Source organism: Echinops telfairi, unplaced genomic scaffold (assembly GCF_000313985.2).
Source record: "Echinops telfairi isolate 266 unplaced genomic scaffold, ASM31398v2 ScPeMD7_2;HRSCAF=8, whole genome shotgun sequence".
Lineage (NCBI taxonomy): Eukaryota > Metazoa > Chordata > Mammalia > Afrosoricida > Tenrecidae > Echinops > Echinops telfairi.
Genome location: NW_022103898.1, coordinates 151,230 through 166,882, shown reverse-complemented (window position 1 = coordinate 166,882; position 15,653 = coordinate 151,230). Strand labels below are relative to the sequence as shown.

Sequence of the window (15,653 nt, the reverse complement as noted above, 5' to 3'; positions counted from 1 at the left end):
AAGGCCCAGCGCCCTGCACATGCACTGCTTCCCACCATCTCCGCTCCCAGCAGTGACTGAGTGGGCATGACCATTGTTGGGGATGGGGGTGGGGGGGCTGGCATGGGGAGGAGTGGGGCAGGGAGCTGGGTCCTTTGTGCACAGGTGGCTGTGCTGGGACCTCAGCAAAGAGGGGACACAGCTGGGCAGGTGGCAGGGGTTGGCTATGGTCTTTTTGTTGAGACACAACCTGACATGGTGTTCAAAGGTGACCTTGTCTGCTGGGGAAGGGCTGGCTCTCGGGGTCAGGAGTTCAAGTGGAGCCCTCAGGACCTGCTGATACCACCTTCCAGGTGCCTTTGGGCCTCCCTAGGCTGCCTGCTTCTTCCACTCCTCCCACAGACCTGAGAAGGGCCTGTCCCTCTCCCCGCCATCCCTGCCCCAGCTCCCAGCAGACACGAGCCCTTAGCCACTTTCGCACTTCCGTGGACACGGCACCTACCTCACAGGGTTAGCATGAGGGTTAGATGAAATATTACACCTACAGGTCAGAGTGGGGCTGGACACAACCTGTGTGTCAGCTCATGTTATCATCCTTACAGGTACAAGCACACCTGCACATACCTGCACCCGCGTAAATAGGCTCATAGTCACAAATGGTCCAGGTCTCTGGGGGGGCCAGGATGAAGCTCAAGATGGGGCCGGATCTCAGGGTTCTTAGGGAAAGGCTGGAGCTCAGGGTGGGGCTCCAGCTGGGACACGGCCTGGGGCTTGGGCTGGGGTTGGAGCGAAGTTTGAGGCTGAGATGGGGGCTCAGGCTGGGGCAGGGCATGGGGCTCAGGATGGAGTTGGGGTTCTCCACTGAGGCCCAAGTTGGGGCCCTGGTCTGGGCAGGAGCAGCAAACTGGCCAGGGCTTGCAGCCAGGCCGGCAGCAGACCTGCAGTGCTGGGTCCTCCCCTTGGGCCATCTGGCTGGGGCTGAAAGTGATTTCCGCATCAAACTGGGCTTTGAGCAGCTGGATCTCCTTCAGAGCCTGCAGCACTTCTGGAGAGATCAGGGGCACACCCCCCAGGAGGTCGTAGTTCTCGCCTGGGTCCGTGGACAGGTCAAAGAGCAGTGGGGGCTCGTGGGCGGTCAGCGGGCTTGTGGCTTGGCAGGCCGGATCGGCAGTGGTGTCACTCTGGACAGAACCTGGTGGGCAGGGGATGAGTGGGGACGTAGAAGTGGGGAGGCAGGAGGCAGGAGGGAGGCGGGGAGGGCTTACCCTGGGTGAAGAAGTGAGCCTTATACTTTCCGCTCCGGACAGCGAAGACCCCCTGGACTTCATTGGGGTAGCTCGGGTAGAAGACAAGGGACTTCCGGGGGCTCTGGGGCAAAGGCAGGGGTCATGGAATTGGGGAGGCCAGGAGCCATCAGCCAGGGTCACTTGCCTAGCAGTCAACTAGAGCAAGGGACACTGCCCATGCTCATGCCCACACGCACACCATGCTCCCTCAGGTTCCCAGCCCCTGGGCTTACAGCCTACCTTGCCTGTGCCCATCAGCACGGGGCTGAGGTCAAAGCCATCGAGGGTGACATTAGGCAGTGGGGCTTCAGCTAGGGCGGCCAGAGTGGGCAGCAGGTCCAGAGAGCTGGCCAGCTCGTGGGTCACCCCTGTGAGCAGATGTCTGTCAATCACTCAGTTGGGAGGGCGCTGGGTCTACCTGGAGAAGACCTGAGGACTGACCAGGAGTGATGTGGCCTGGCCAGAAGGCCAGGGCTGGCTCTCGGATGCCCCCTTCATAGGTGGTCCCCTTCCCACAACGCAGGAGGCCGGAGCAGCCACCACGGGACATGCGCATGGTCTCGGGCCTGGGGAACACCAGATAGACCGTCAGCGATAAGGCACCCAGGCCTTCAGCCCCAACCTCTACCACCTAGGGGGCTGTGGCCCAGTCTTGGCCCCACCCCGCCTTCCTCAGCCAGTGCCAGCTGAAGGGCTGCATACCCGTTGTCAGCAGTGAAGATGACGAGCGTGTCCCTGAGCAGCCCCAGGTCCCCAATGGTGGCCATCAGGGCCCCCACGGCCGCGTCCAGCTCCATCAGGGAGTCCCCAAATGGCCCGCGGCCGGAGAGCCCCACAAAGCTCTTCCCGCTGAACTGGGGATAGTGGGTGTGCTGGCGGCAGAGGGTAGGGTCAGCACGGCGGGACACAGACAGGCCGGGGGGGTGGGACGGGGCAGGGCGGGTACTCACGTGGGAAGCGTAGTAGAGGAAGAAGGGGCGGCCCTGACGTTTCGCATCGGCCATGAGGTCCTGGGCAAAGGCCAGGTAGCGAGCCTCCAGCCCAGGCAGCCAGGGAGGCTGTGCCTCCACAGAGAGGTTAGCCAGCAGTGGGATAGGGACCAGGCCTTGGTCACAGCTGCCCTCACACAGGGTGTCAGGTGGGAAGCACGTGAGGTTCTGGCAGGGGCCCTGAGGAGTGGCTCCGGTAAGGGGTCTGGGGGCTGTGGGAGGAGGGAGGCTCCGTGGGAGAGCACCCCGGCCCCCAGTGGGCGTTTCCTACCTGGTCGTGGGAGTATGGAATACCCAGGAAGCGGTGGAAGCCCTGGTGTGGGGGCAGAAAGGTCCCCTCAGGGCCTACTCCGAGGTGCCACTTTCCAGCAATGCCTGTGAGGTAGCCGCGGGCTTCCAGGACCTCAGCCAGGGTCACCTCCTCCAGGGGCAGTCCCCCCTTGGAGCTGGGCTCCAGGACTCCAGGGTACATGCCCACACGAACCGGGAGCCGGCCAGTCAGGAGGGCGGCCCTGCAGACAAGGCACATTGTCTGTGAGGCAGCGGGAGGCCTGCCGGGGAGCGGAGAAAAGGGCAGGGGCTGGTGGGGACAGACACTTCTAGTCCCATGATGCAGTGACCGCAGCGGCCCCCCTCTGCCCACTCACCGCGAGGGCGTGCACAGGGACACCGGGACGTAGAAGTCGGTGAACCGCAGCCCCCCTGCGGCCAGCTGGTCCAGGTTGGGGGTGGCGGAGCTGGGGTGGCCGTAGGCGCCTAGGTCCCCATAGCCCAGGTCGTCGGCAAAGATGATCACGAAGTTCGGAGGGCCGGCCGCGGTCAGGCCGGCCAGGGCCAGCGCGAGGGGCCACAGAGCCCCCATGGCGACAGAAGGGCCTGCCCCCAACCCCTGGGGAGGAGGGCAAACTGACCGGAGACTCCAGGACCAGGCGTGACCCCACCCCAAAGACCCCAGACTCAGGTGTCACTCCTGGCTGGAGACCCTCGGTCCAGGAGGAAACCCCCCTCCCTCGGGACAAACTCGGACTCGTCCCTGGAGACCCGGACCCTACAGAAGCCAGGAGGCCGTGGCCCGGGATACGAGCCCCTGAGCCCCTGACGCCTTCAAGGACCAGGACACCTTCAGATTCTCCGGCGGCCTGACCTCGTTCACCTGGAGGGCCCTAAGCCTGAGCCGCGGCGGAAGGCCGAAAAGGGGCGGAGCCACGGGCGCGGGCCACCGCTAGCGCAGAGAGCGCTTCCGCCTCCGCGAGGCCCCGCCTCTGCCCCGCCCCCAGTTGGGAGAACGGGGCTGCGCGCGGCCGGACTGGGCGGGGCCTGCGCTGGCTGTGATTGCGCGGGTTCGGGGGCGGGATGTGAGAGGGCCAACGCCGCGCTTTCGAGAGTCCGGAGGCGTGTCTAGGGGCGGGGCCGCCGAGTCGTGCCACCAGGGTAGCGGTCCTGCGCCCCGCAGGGTGCGGCTTTATCCTCTTGCGCCAGTTCTCGGGCTACTCCGTTCATCCCTGGGCTGTTAGCGACGGCCAGGCCCAGACCGAACTGCGGAGAATGGGGCTGCTCCTGTTGGGAGAAGGCCCTTGTTTTGCAGGCCCGGGCACCAGCGACAGCGTGGCCCTTTACCCCGCGAATGAGCAGATCCAGATGGAGCTGCTCAAAGCTCAGGGACCTGAGCTGCCCCTGTTCCTGTTCAGAGCCTTGTCTTTCTCCCTCTGAGCGACTGGTGGCTTCTAACTGCTGACTTGGATGAAACCGCAGGGAACCATACATAAGTGAGATTCGGGAGACAGACCTGTGGCTTCCCTCAGGACAAGGAAAAATCCTCCCCGATGCCAGTCCTTTGTGAACGTGGGTGGTGCCAGGTCAGGAGGGCAATCTCGAGGAGCTAAGTGGGGTCTCGCTCCTTTCTGCAGGGTCCTGGGCAGATGGCCGACTCTGTTCCTTTGTTGAGCTGTAGTGCAGGAAAGCAAAGTGTTTGTCAGCATAGTGCTAGCACCCGAAAGGGCCCCTGCATGGGGCAAGTCATTGGACCTACCACGAGCAGTGTCTCCAGGACTGTGTCACTCACACAGGCCCACCCAGGGAAGATTCCCCCAAGGCAGCTCCTCTTAGGGAGGTGTACCCCTGTTAGCCCGGGTTGACTAGAGAAACAAATTCATTGACACTTGTGTGTAAGAGAGAACTTTAGATCAAAGAGCAATTGTATATTAAGAAACAACCCAGCCCAGTCCTGATCAAGTCCATAAATCCAATATCAGCCCATATGTCCAATACTAGTTCATGAATTTCTCTTCAGACTCACGCATCCATGCAATGATGCTGATTGCAGGAAGATCGCAGGCCAGGGGGTGGAAAGTCTTGTAGATCCAGTGGCAGTAGAAGCATCTCAGCACTGGTGTGGGTCTCCATGTGGCTCCTCCAGCTCCAGGGCTCTGGCTCCATCAGTGTGTCTCCATGTAGCTTGTCATCAGGAAGATGAAACGGACAGTGTGTGTCCCACCTCCAGGGAGGAAGACAGGAGTTCCCAAAACCCCCAGGAGAAGGCCATGTCCACACAGAGGCTTTATTGGCTGTGACCTGATTGACACACTAGACTCCACCCCTTTGAAAGTTGACAGGAGATTATATAACTGCCAGTCCCCACCCCCCACCACCACCCTCAGCAGCTCCTCCTAGGACAGTACACCCAGGGCAGGATACCCCCCCCAAAAAACAACTGACCCCTAGCCCCTGGTCTTTGGTCTCTGATACCTGCTCCTAATGTCATCCCTTTGGGGAGGTCCCAGTGACCCAGAACGGTGGAGCCCGGATGCCATTAGCTGTCGGGACCAGCCAGCACCAGCCATATTTTTCGATGGGGCTGAGCAAGCAGCATGGACTGGGAGGCCCAAGATGCAATCCCCAGTGGCCGGTCTGGCTGGGGAGCTGCACTTTCCTACTGTTAGGTGCTGTCCGGTTAGTTCAGACTCACAGAATGAAACAGCGCTGCATCCTGTACCCTCCTCACTGCTGTCTTATGTCCAAGTCCACTGTGGCAAGCCATCTCATGCAATGCCTCCCTCTTTTGCACTCCAAAGACTGGGCAGCTGGCAGGAAGCCAAGTTCCAGGGGCAATGTCCTTGTCCAGAGGGCAGGGAGGGATCAGCCTCAGGTGAGGCCATGCCTCTGGGCCGGCCTTCAAACAGGGCACCCTTCAGATTTTGTTTCTGTTATAAATGGCCAAGGGTCTTAGTAAAATGCAGACCCCCTCAGACTATCTGGGGTGGAGAGCATTCTCGGTGTGTGTGTGCTCGAGTTGTGGTGGTGGTGGTGGTGGGGCTTGGGCCAGGCTTGGCCTGCTTCTGGGCCTGTGCGTGGGTGCAAACTTTCCGGGTCGGTGGGGAGGGTTGGTTGCGGCGGGCGGGGCTCTAGCACTGGGGCTGAATGCGTATCTGTGGCTCAGAAATCTTTGAAGCTGTAATTGGAGCTGTCACAGCTGGTCGGCGCCAGGAATTGGCGTTGAAATAGAATAAACCAGAAGTGTGTGCCTGTCTTTCAAGTGCAAGCTGGGAACTGCCCCAGGTGGCAAGGACCTGCCCATTATTCTCCTGCTTGAGAGGATGGTGTGACATAGCTCGTGTGTCCCAGGGGCTCTGGGGGCACGCAGGACTGCATGTACCCAGAAGCAGCAGATTCTGCCCACCCTGACCTCAGGCCCTTGGGACGGTTGCTGCTACGGCTGTTCAAAGCTGGCCTCTGTGAGCTGCTGCTGTCTTTGGCGGTGAAGGTGAATCCTTTTTTTGGTGCTGCTGCAGGAGTCTGGGAGGGGGAGCCAGGCTGCCCTCTCTGTGAGAGGATCAGCCTGGGACAGGGCCCAGATTGGAGGCTGCCCACCTGCCGTGGGGAGCTGGCTTGGACTCCTGGGGCATTGCTAATTCCAGACTCTCGCCCACAGATGGGGGAGGGGGCCTTGGAGTGAACTCTGTGGGGCCTTTCTTTCTGCCTGTGGGTGAGGGTGGGACAGCCCTCTCCCCGGCCAGCCAGGGGCTGGCTGGAGGTGGGCACCTGGCCACGTGAGGGACTGAACAGGTGGAGAGAGCCATGGCTGGGCACGTTCTTGCAGCCTCACCCTTCCCAGCCTTCTCTCCCCAGTCCCCTCCCCCCTGCTTCCCAGCTACTCTGGGTGGGTGGTGGTGGGTGGAGGGGGACAGTTCCAGCTGTGTGTACCCCTCTCAGCACCTTGAGGACAGTAGTCTCCTAAGAGAAGCCCACTTCGAAGGGAGATGGGGTCCCGGGTGGCAGAGACCAGGTGGCTGCCCCAGGCAGGAAGATTTGGGGGCTGGTTGGCTGTGTCCCCAGGACAAACAGGTGTGGAGGGAGACCGCAACTCAGGCTGCATTCACAGATCCTCCTGCAAGGTCTGGGTGGGGGTCGGCTCACAGGCGCAGCCCTCTGCCTGCAGGTGACCCGCAGCTGTGCTTGCCTTCCTGCCAGAGCTGACCAAGTGACACAGGATTCCCCTCCCCCCACAGTCAATGTGTGGCCAGAGTCCATCTCACTGTGCACCTGGTGAGCACCAGCAGCCTGGCTGTGCTACTTTCTGCCTGGATTTGCATGCTCTCAGGGAGGCGAGAGTGACTGGCCATCTGTGAGCCAGCCAGGGCGCCTCTCCCTTGGGAGGTACTCTTCCTGCACCAGCGGAGGGACCACCAGTTTCTCTGACAGAAACCCCTGATCTTAGAGAAAAGAAAAGAAACCCCACATCTTACAAGCTCAGTACACATTCCTTTCTCACTCACAGAAAGTCCAGCAAAATGTGCAGAGCTGGGGGCTCTGGGCTCTACACAGCCCCTCAGTCCAGGTCTGTGTGGCTTGTGGGTGAAAGCTGTGGGGATCCCTGCCCTCATGCTCTCTGCACGGCGCAGAAACCTAATGGGGCAGTTCTCAGGAGCTCGGGCTAGTCCTCACCCACTTTGCCAATGGCGCTGTGGCACAAATTCTGTCTTGCATCCCTCTCTGCTCAAATTGGACACAGGGATGCAAGGTCTACAAGTGAGCTCTGGCTCAGGCAGTGACTGAGTGGGACAGCCAAGGCACTGAGGGGCCATAGGGGAAGCATGAGAGGAGGGGGCTGATGTCAGTCTGTTAGGGGAACTGACAGTCTCTGACCCAGAACTCTGAGGGAAATGCATGGTTTCTCTTTTTATATATAGCCTGATAATGTCCACAAAAATAGTGGGTGGGCCCATGCAAATATGGTGTGTAACACTCTTGCTGTGATTGGCTGGGGATACATGGATAAGGTGCCTGTGGCCCACATGGGTGATGATTGGTCAGTTTTGCCATGTCCAGACTTGAGTAGAATCAATCCCAGTGGCTGAGGGACCTCACTACCATCAAGAAGAGGAGGTGGAGTATACCCTGCTTGTTGGACCCTGTGGCCATTACATAATTTCATGCCAATTTGATATATAAAAGTGTAGAGGTGGAGTCTGGCCTGTCAATCAGGCCATGGCCTGATGGTGATTCCTTGTGGGCATGGACCTCTCATAAGGAGGGCCCTGAGGTATGATGTAGCAACGATGAAAAATATAACTTTCCTCTCGTTCCTAAATGATTCCTCCCTGCCCCCACTATCATGATCCGAATTCTACCTTGCAAGTCTGGCTAGACCAGAGGATGTACACTGGTACAGATAGGAACTGGAAATACAGGGAATCCAGGGCAGATGATCCCTACAGGACCAGTGGTGTGAGGGGCGATACTGGGAGGGTAGAGGGAGAGTGGGTTGGAAAGAGGGAATCAATTACAGGGAACTATATGTGACCTCCTCCCTGGGGGACAGACAACAGAAAAGTGGGTGAAGGGAGATGTCGGATAGGGCAAGATATGACAAAATAATAATTTATAAATTATCAAGGGCTCATGAGGGAGGGGGGAGCCGGGAGGGAGGGGAAAAATGAGGACCTAATGCCGGGGGCTTAAGTGGAGAGAAAATGTTTTGAGAATGATGAGGGCAATGAATGTACAAATGCACTTTACACAATTGATGTATGTATGGATTGTGATAAGAGTTGTATGAGCCCCTAATAAAATGATTTAAAAAAAAAAAAAAAAGGAGGGCCCTGAGTACCTCCACCCCCACCCTGTCCCCTCTACCTTCACCTTCCTGTTGCCACATGAACATCTGTGCAAGCCCTGTAATGCTTCCACTGCCATTGGATCCACATGACTTTGTACCCACTGGCTTGTGATTCTTGCATTGCATGTGGCTGTGTCTGAAGAGGGACTTATGGACTAGTATCAAACTTACGGACTTGATCTGGACTGGGATGTTGTCTTGCTCTACAATTCCTGATATAAAGCTTTCTCTTATACATATATGAGTGTTCCTGGATTTGTCTATCTCGTCAACCTGGCCTCACACAGACCAAGAGAGCTCGCAAAATGCAGAACTTCCTGGGCTCAAGAGACAGAGGTTGTGGCAGATCAGACAGCAGACTGGGATGGGGTTGCTAGCCCACAGAGTGAGAGAGTGGGGTGCCCCCAAGCCAAGGCTTGATGACAGAATGGAGTACCTCAGAGCATTTCTAGGTGAGCTAAAGATGTGTACACTCTCTCACCCGAGTGGGGCCCGTCTGGTGACAGAAAGAAAGTACCCTGGAAGTGCATGGAAGAACTGTACCCTGAGCTCCGTTATTTCCAGGATGATCTTGATCCTTAATTGTAACTGGTTAGCTTCCCTAATAAATTCCACAATCAGGAATATTGTCTCTGTGGGGGGAGGGCCAGCCCCTTCCCCCCACTAATCATGGGTTTGATAAGCACAATTGTACGGTTGAGATATATAAATATTATAGTAAAGTCCTAGAGAGCATGAGACAAAAGAGAGATTGAAATAATGGAGGCAGACACATTTCATAGTAGCATGCTCACCTGGGCTTTAGAGGGGGATGGGAAGGAGGACAAGGGGAAAGGGAACAGGGGAGTGAGGATGGGAGAGGAGGCCAAAAGGGGAGCTGGAGAGAGCTCTTTATTGCTAACCAAGGCCTATATATCTTGGGGGGGCGTGCAAGTCCACTAATTACAGGTAAAGACACACGTCACAGGAGGGGTTGCACTATAGGTAATACAGCAATGAGTAGGGGACAATCTAGGGATATACACGCAATAAGAAGAGGAGGGATTGAGGGTATACATGTGACAAGAAGGACAGATCCTAGATTCAGGATGGCAGTCTAACTTTGGATGTCACTGAGCAGGTTTGACCTGTTCTCTGGATCTCCATAGAAACCATTATCAGTAGGGTGTAAACCCCATCTATAGGGACCAGACTAGTGGTCTCAAGCCTTTAGGGGAAAGTAGCCCATTGTCCTTAACAGCAGGGAGGGAACCTACCTGTAGTCTGGCAACTGACTGGCTTCAGGGAGGTAACTGGACAATCATCTATCATTAGCTGCAAGCAGTGTCCTAAGGCTAACATATATTTGGGGGAGACAACTTGGGAGAAATCTTTCTGTTTCCCAGTCTCTAAGTCTGTGTGTCAATCCCTGGTGTCAGACTTGGGAAAAGTTTGTGGGGTGGAGGTGTGTTTGACCTCAACCTCTGGGCATCGGCCTTGGGGTTCCTCTGTCTTCCCCGGCAGTTAGAGGCCTCTCATTGCCATTGTTGCTGTGGTGAGGTGCCATCGACTTGGTTCAAGTCGGTTCCAACCCATAACGACCCCGTGCACAACAGAAGAACACTGCCCGTTCCTGTGCCAGCCTCAGAATTGTTCCTGTGCTTGATCCCCTGGTTGTAGCCACAGTGTCCCTCCATCTCATCGAAGCCCTTCCTCTCTTTTGCTGTCCCCTCCACTTTACCACGCACGATGTCCTTCTCCAGACAACGGTCCAAAGTACGCGAGACAGAGTCTCACTGCTACCATTTCATAACAGAGATCACTCAGTGACAGGGACAAGCTTGACCAAGGAGCCCACTTGCTGTAACCCTAGCGCCTTCAATAGCACAGGGGTGGAGAGGAGCAGGTGGAGTAGGGCGGAGTCAATGTCCCAGGATGCGCTACGCCTGCCACACCCATTTCTCCACTGCTTAAGGCCGGTCAATCACCCAGGCTGCTGAGGAGGAGGCGAGAGGTTCCGACCTCTCCCTTTGCCAAACTTCGGAGGTGCTGACCGCAATGCCATAAACGTTCTTTGAAATGGATCGCGGAGCTGCAAAGCAAGCTGGGGAAGTCTCCCGAGACCTAGAACCCAGAATGAGAGGAGCTGCAGCCACTGTGGCAAGGCTTTGGGGAATTGGGAACATTTCCCAGACCAGAAGTGGAAAGGCTCTTAGGGTCTACACAGGGAGCCCCAAAGAAGGGCTTGGGGCCATGCTATGTGAAACGCTGGGACTGAAATTCTGATCTAACGCCCACAATCTCTGACAGGCGCGGCAGTGGAGGACGACATCAAAACAAAATGATGCTTCCAGGACAGAGAAGTGAAGTTTGGCTCCTTTGACCTCACCACCAGAGGGAAAGACAGTCTCCTCCGAGAATAAATGTACACTTAACTCACAGGAGTTTGAGGGTTACAATGTACATGACCTGTACTTGAGGACTACTGAGAAATTAGGTGCTCTGTTAACTGTAAGAACGGGGGCATAAGGCAGAAGCCAAGGCATCTCTGGAGGACATGCCCACCAGCCCACCAGGGGGGCTAAACACGAGACCACAGTCTAAGATAGCAAAGCATGTCATCCGTGTTTACAGAGAGACATGAGACAAGAACAAGGAAGGAGAAAGAGCTAAAGGAATCTGAAAACCACAGAAAGGAAAGGAATCTGTTTGAAAAGGAACTAAGTACAGCTTCTAGAAATGAACAATAAAATGGTGGGAATTGTAATAGGGGGGTTAGATTGCAGATTAGACGCAACTGAAGAATAGGTGAACTAGAAGACAGCCCTGAAGAAATGACCTTGATCGACTAGAACAGATGGTGTAGAAGATGAGAACACTTTGAAGGTAATAGTATGAGAAACTCTAACATATTCCTCTCTCCCCAAAGGAGATTCTGGAGAGATGCAATATCCAAAAACCCAATAGCTTAGAATCCCCAGATTCCGCAACCCTAACAAACCCAGCAGGACATCTTAAGACTCACACACCGCGCAGGCACATTCCTGTTGGAACTGATGAACCCAAGAGAAGCCTGAAGGAACGAACAGCCTACAGAGAAAATGGCAATGGGATTGGCACCATGTATTTTGAGGGCAACAGTGGAACCAGATGACAATAGAATAGTCACTTTAAAATGTGATGTAATTGATTTAGAATTGTCCACCCAGCATGGCAGGCAGCTAGTTGCCTATTCTAATGTCCACACTACTTTCTCCTTTTTTAACAGAACCCAGAGTAAAGGAACTCTTATTTCACGGCCAATTGGAGTCAGGCTTTGGAGTCCTTAGGTGAGGTTTCAAGGAAGTTCCTTAACAAGATCAGACATCCATTTATGAAGAAATGCTTCCTGCCAACCAAAGACTAGGAAAGACATTGCCAGGTCTGCAAAGGTCATCTATGAAAAGCATGCAGTAACCTCACACAGAAGAGTGAAACATGAAGACTTTCCTCCCAAGATTAAGAGCAAGGAAAGGGTGCTATTCCTCCCACATCTGTACAGCACTGTGCTGGTGGGCCTGGTCACTGCCATGAAGAAGGAAAAGGATGTTGAGTTTCCCATTTTGGCCATGACCTGATTGTTCGTGATGAAAATCGAAGGAGTCTGTACAAAACCGACCCGAACGACTAAGTGAATTGAACAGCCACTGGCTGCCAACAGACAAAAATTGGGAATGTTTTTATGTACAAGAAATGGACTATTAGAAAATGAAATTTAAAAATTCAAGTGCAATAAAGTGAAGGTTATGTAACAACATAAAGCTCTAATAAAAAAATTAGCAAAAAGTACAAGAGCTCTACACTGAAAATGATGAGAAACTCTTTGCTGGGATCATGACAAAGGAGGGTCAGGCCTGGAAGCTGAGCAGTGTTATTAAGATGTCCATCCCCCCAACTGCAGGCTGAGAGGCAAAGCAAGACCAAACACATTTCAGTCAAGCTTTTCTCCACCACAGTCCTCTCCGAAATCGCAAGCTGATTCAGGAATTTACATAGAAATGAAAATGGCTCCGAGTAGCTGAAAAAAAGAATTTTTTTTAAACGAACAAAGTTGTAGAGATTTCACTATTTGATTTTACGACTATTAAGCCCTGGTGGCACAGTGGTTACGGATTGGGCTGCTAACCATACGGTTGGCAGTTGAAACCATCAGCTGCTCAATGGGAGAAAGACATGAGAAAAAAAACGATAAATTATCAAGGGGACATGGGGGAAGGTGGGGTGGGGGAGAGAGGGAAAAAATGAGGAACTGATACCAAGGGCTCAAGTAGAAAGAAAATGTTTTGAAAAAGATGATGACAACATATGTACAGATGTGTTTGACACAGTGGATGTATGTATGGATTGTGATAAGAACTGTAAGAGCCTCCAATAAAATAAATAAGGAGATAAACAAAAAAACCAGTCTCAGAAACTCAGGGCAATTCTAGCCTGTCCCATAGGAGTTGCTAGGAGTCAGAACCCACTAGATAACTGTGAATTTGGTTTGTGCTGCAGAAATCCAGACAGGGTCGTATTGGAGAAGTTATATATACAGAGATCAAAGGAAAACAATTTAGAGTCCAAAAACAGACCCATATGTAGGTGGTCAATTGATTTTCAGCAAAGCTACAATGTCAATTCAGTGGGAAGTGGGATCTCTTTTCTTTTTTTAATGGTGTTGGAATAGCTGGACATTCCAAAGGGAAACTGGAAACCAACCTTTCTTGACATCGTAAAGGAAAATTCATTTAACATTGATCATCGACCTGTACAGCAAAGCTGAAACTTTAGAATTCCAGGGAAAAACGGTGACCTTGTGGTAGGTGAAAGATTTCTTCAACAGAACACAAAGAATTCGAATCATAGAAGAAAAGCAGGCGAGTTGAGTTGGGTAATTTTAAAAGTTCTGGCTTTTTGAAAGAGACTATTGTAGAAATGAAAAGACACAAGTGATAGAGTTAGGGAGGACATTTGCATATATTGCTTATATTAGAAAAATATGCATATACTTCATAAAAACTTGCATTCAGAATATATAAAGAGCTCCTAAATTTCAAACTGCCCGATTAAAAAATTTTGACCACAAAAAAAAAAAATTTTGACCACACACTTCAAGAAGATATATGAATTGCCAACAAAAACCTGAAAAGATGTTCAACATTATTAGTCATTAGAAAAATGCAAATTAAAACTACAATGAAATACCACTACACATGCTTCAAGACACCTAAGCTGAACAAGACTGACACCAATAAATGTTGACAAGGGTATGAAGGAATCGAACCTTTCATACAGCGCTGGCTGGGATGTAAAATGGAACTATCACTTTAGAAAAGTGTCAGTTTCTTAAAAAACTAACATGCTCACCATAAGACATAGCTATTCTATGTCTAAGTAATTACCATAGAACTGGATTAAATATAGTCCAAGGATGTGAATACCCTTACCACCAGACAGAGAGCACTGTAAAGTGGATTCTGGCAGATGCAGTTAGGTTAAAATCTAACACTTTACCATTTACTCTCCCCCTTCCTTTTTTTTTTTTATACCATTTTAAAGTTGTTTTAGATTTAATATTGTCTGCTTTCTTTTCCATTGAACTTTTCCTCTGTTTTATTTTGTCATCATTTTTGATGGTGGCGGTCGGTTTCTGGTTTTTGTTTTGTATAATTTTTTTGTATATGAAATTCAGGGTGGATCAGTTGTTCTCAACCTTCCTAATGCCGCGACTCTTTAATACAGTTCCTCATGTTGTGGCGACCCCCCCAACCATAAAATTATTTCCATTGCTACTTCATAACTGTAATTTTGCTATTGTTATGAATCAGGCGACCCCTGTGAAAGGGTTGTTTGGCCCCCAAAGGGGTCTTGACCCACAGATTGACAGTAACTGAATTAATAACTACCTAGGGGCATGGCACGGGAAGTTAGACAACAAAGAGTATGAGGAAGAAGAAAATATTCTGAAATTGATGTGGTGATGATTGTACAACACTTCTTAATATAATCGAACTATTGTATGTGAATTGTATGCCAATAAAATTATTTTTTTTAAAACCCAACAGATAAATGGAAGTGTCGTCCATATAGAGCCTGTACACACATGCTCACTCAGTTTCATTCATGATCGCCCAACAGGAAATGATCCAGATACCCAGTTACATCATCTTCTGTCAACTTGAGTTAAAGGGGTGGAGTCTAGCCTGTCAATCAGGTCATCGCCAATAATGCCTTTGTGGGCATGGCCTTCTCCAGAGGATTCTGGGAACTCCTGTCTTCCTCCCTGGAAGCGGGACACACACTCTTTGCTTGACATTCCTGTTGACAAGCCACATGGAGACACACTGATGGAACCAGAGCCCTGGAGCTGGAGGAGCCACATGGAGACCCATGCCAGCGCTGAGATGTGTCTACCACCACTGGCTCTACAAGGCTTTCCACCCACTGGCCTGCGATCTTCCTGCATTCGGCATCATAACTTGGCTGTGTGAGTCTAAAGAGGAACTTATGGACTAGCATCAGACATATGGGCTAATATCGGACTTATGGACTTGATCTGGACTGTGCTGAGATGTTTCTTAATACACAATTGTTCTTTGATACAAAGTTCTCTCTTACACATATAGGAGTGTCAATAAATTTGTTTCTCTAGTCTACTCAGACTAACACACCCATCAATAGACAATGAATAAGAAAACTATGCTGTCATACAATGGAATACTAAACTCACTGCCAAAGAGTTGATTCTGACTCCTAGCAACCCCACAGGACTGAATAGATTATTTCTAGGCTATGACCTTTATGGGAGCAGGACACCTCAGCTTTCTGAGGAGCGGCTGGTGGATTCAAACTGCTGGCCTTGCAGTTAGCAGCCCGATTCGTCATAACGCACAGTGCCACCAGGTGTCTTTAATGGAATAATACTCAGAAAAATAAAGGGAAAAATGTGTATCCATACAACATGGAATGAAATAAGTAACACAGATATGAGATACTGTGTGATTCCATGTATCTAACTTTCTAGAAAACACAGACCCACCTTGAGTGACGGAAAGACCAGCCCTTGTCTGAGGTCGGAGGAAGACGGGTGCTGAGGGACTCGGTGGCTCCCACGGGCTGCTCCAGACGGAGTCAACATGCAGCCCCTTGACCATGCTTCCTGCAAGACCAGGCCATAAGTGCTTTCTTTTTTATTTTAATCAATTTATTGGGGCTCATACAATTCATCACAATACATAGATCAATTGTGTAAAGCACATCTATACATTTGTTGCCCTCATCATT

At 52.2% G+C, this 15,653-nt stretch overlaps 1 protein-coding gene across 1 annotated transcript; it reads right to left on the bottom strand.

The window, feature by feature from the left end:
• Positions 1-527: 527 nt before the first annotated feature.
• ARSA (arylsulfatase A) lies at positions 528-3,414 on the bottom strand. The gene is made up of 8 exons (XM_004700602.2): positions 2,902-3,414; positions 2,526-2,766; positions 2,216-2,434; positions 1,968-2,137; positions 1,707-1,831; positions 1,506-1,633; positions 1,245-1,347; positions 528-1,171 (listed from the first exon to the last, which is right to left on the bottom strand). The coding sequence occupies exons 1-8, from the start codon at positions 3,114-3,116 to the stop codon at positions 630-632; spliced, it is 1,743 nt and encodes a 580-aa protein (XP_004700659.1). The 5' UTR covers positions 3,117-3,414; the 3' UTR covers positions 528-629.
• Positions 3,415-15,653: the final 12,239 nt, after the last annotated feature.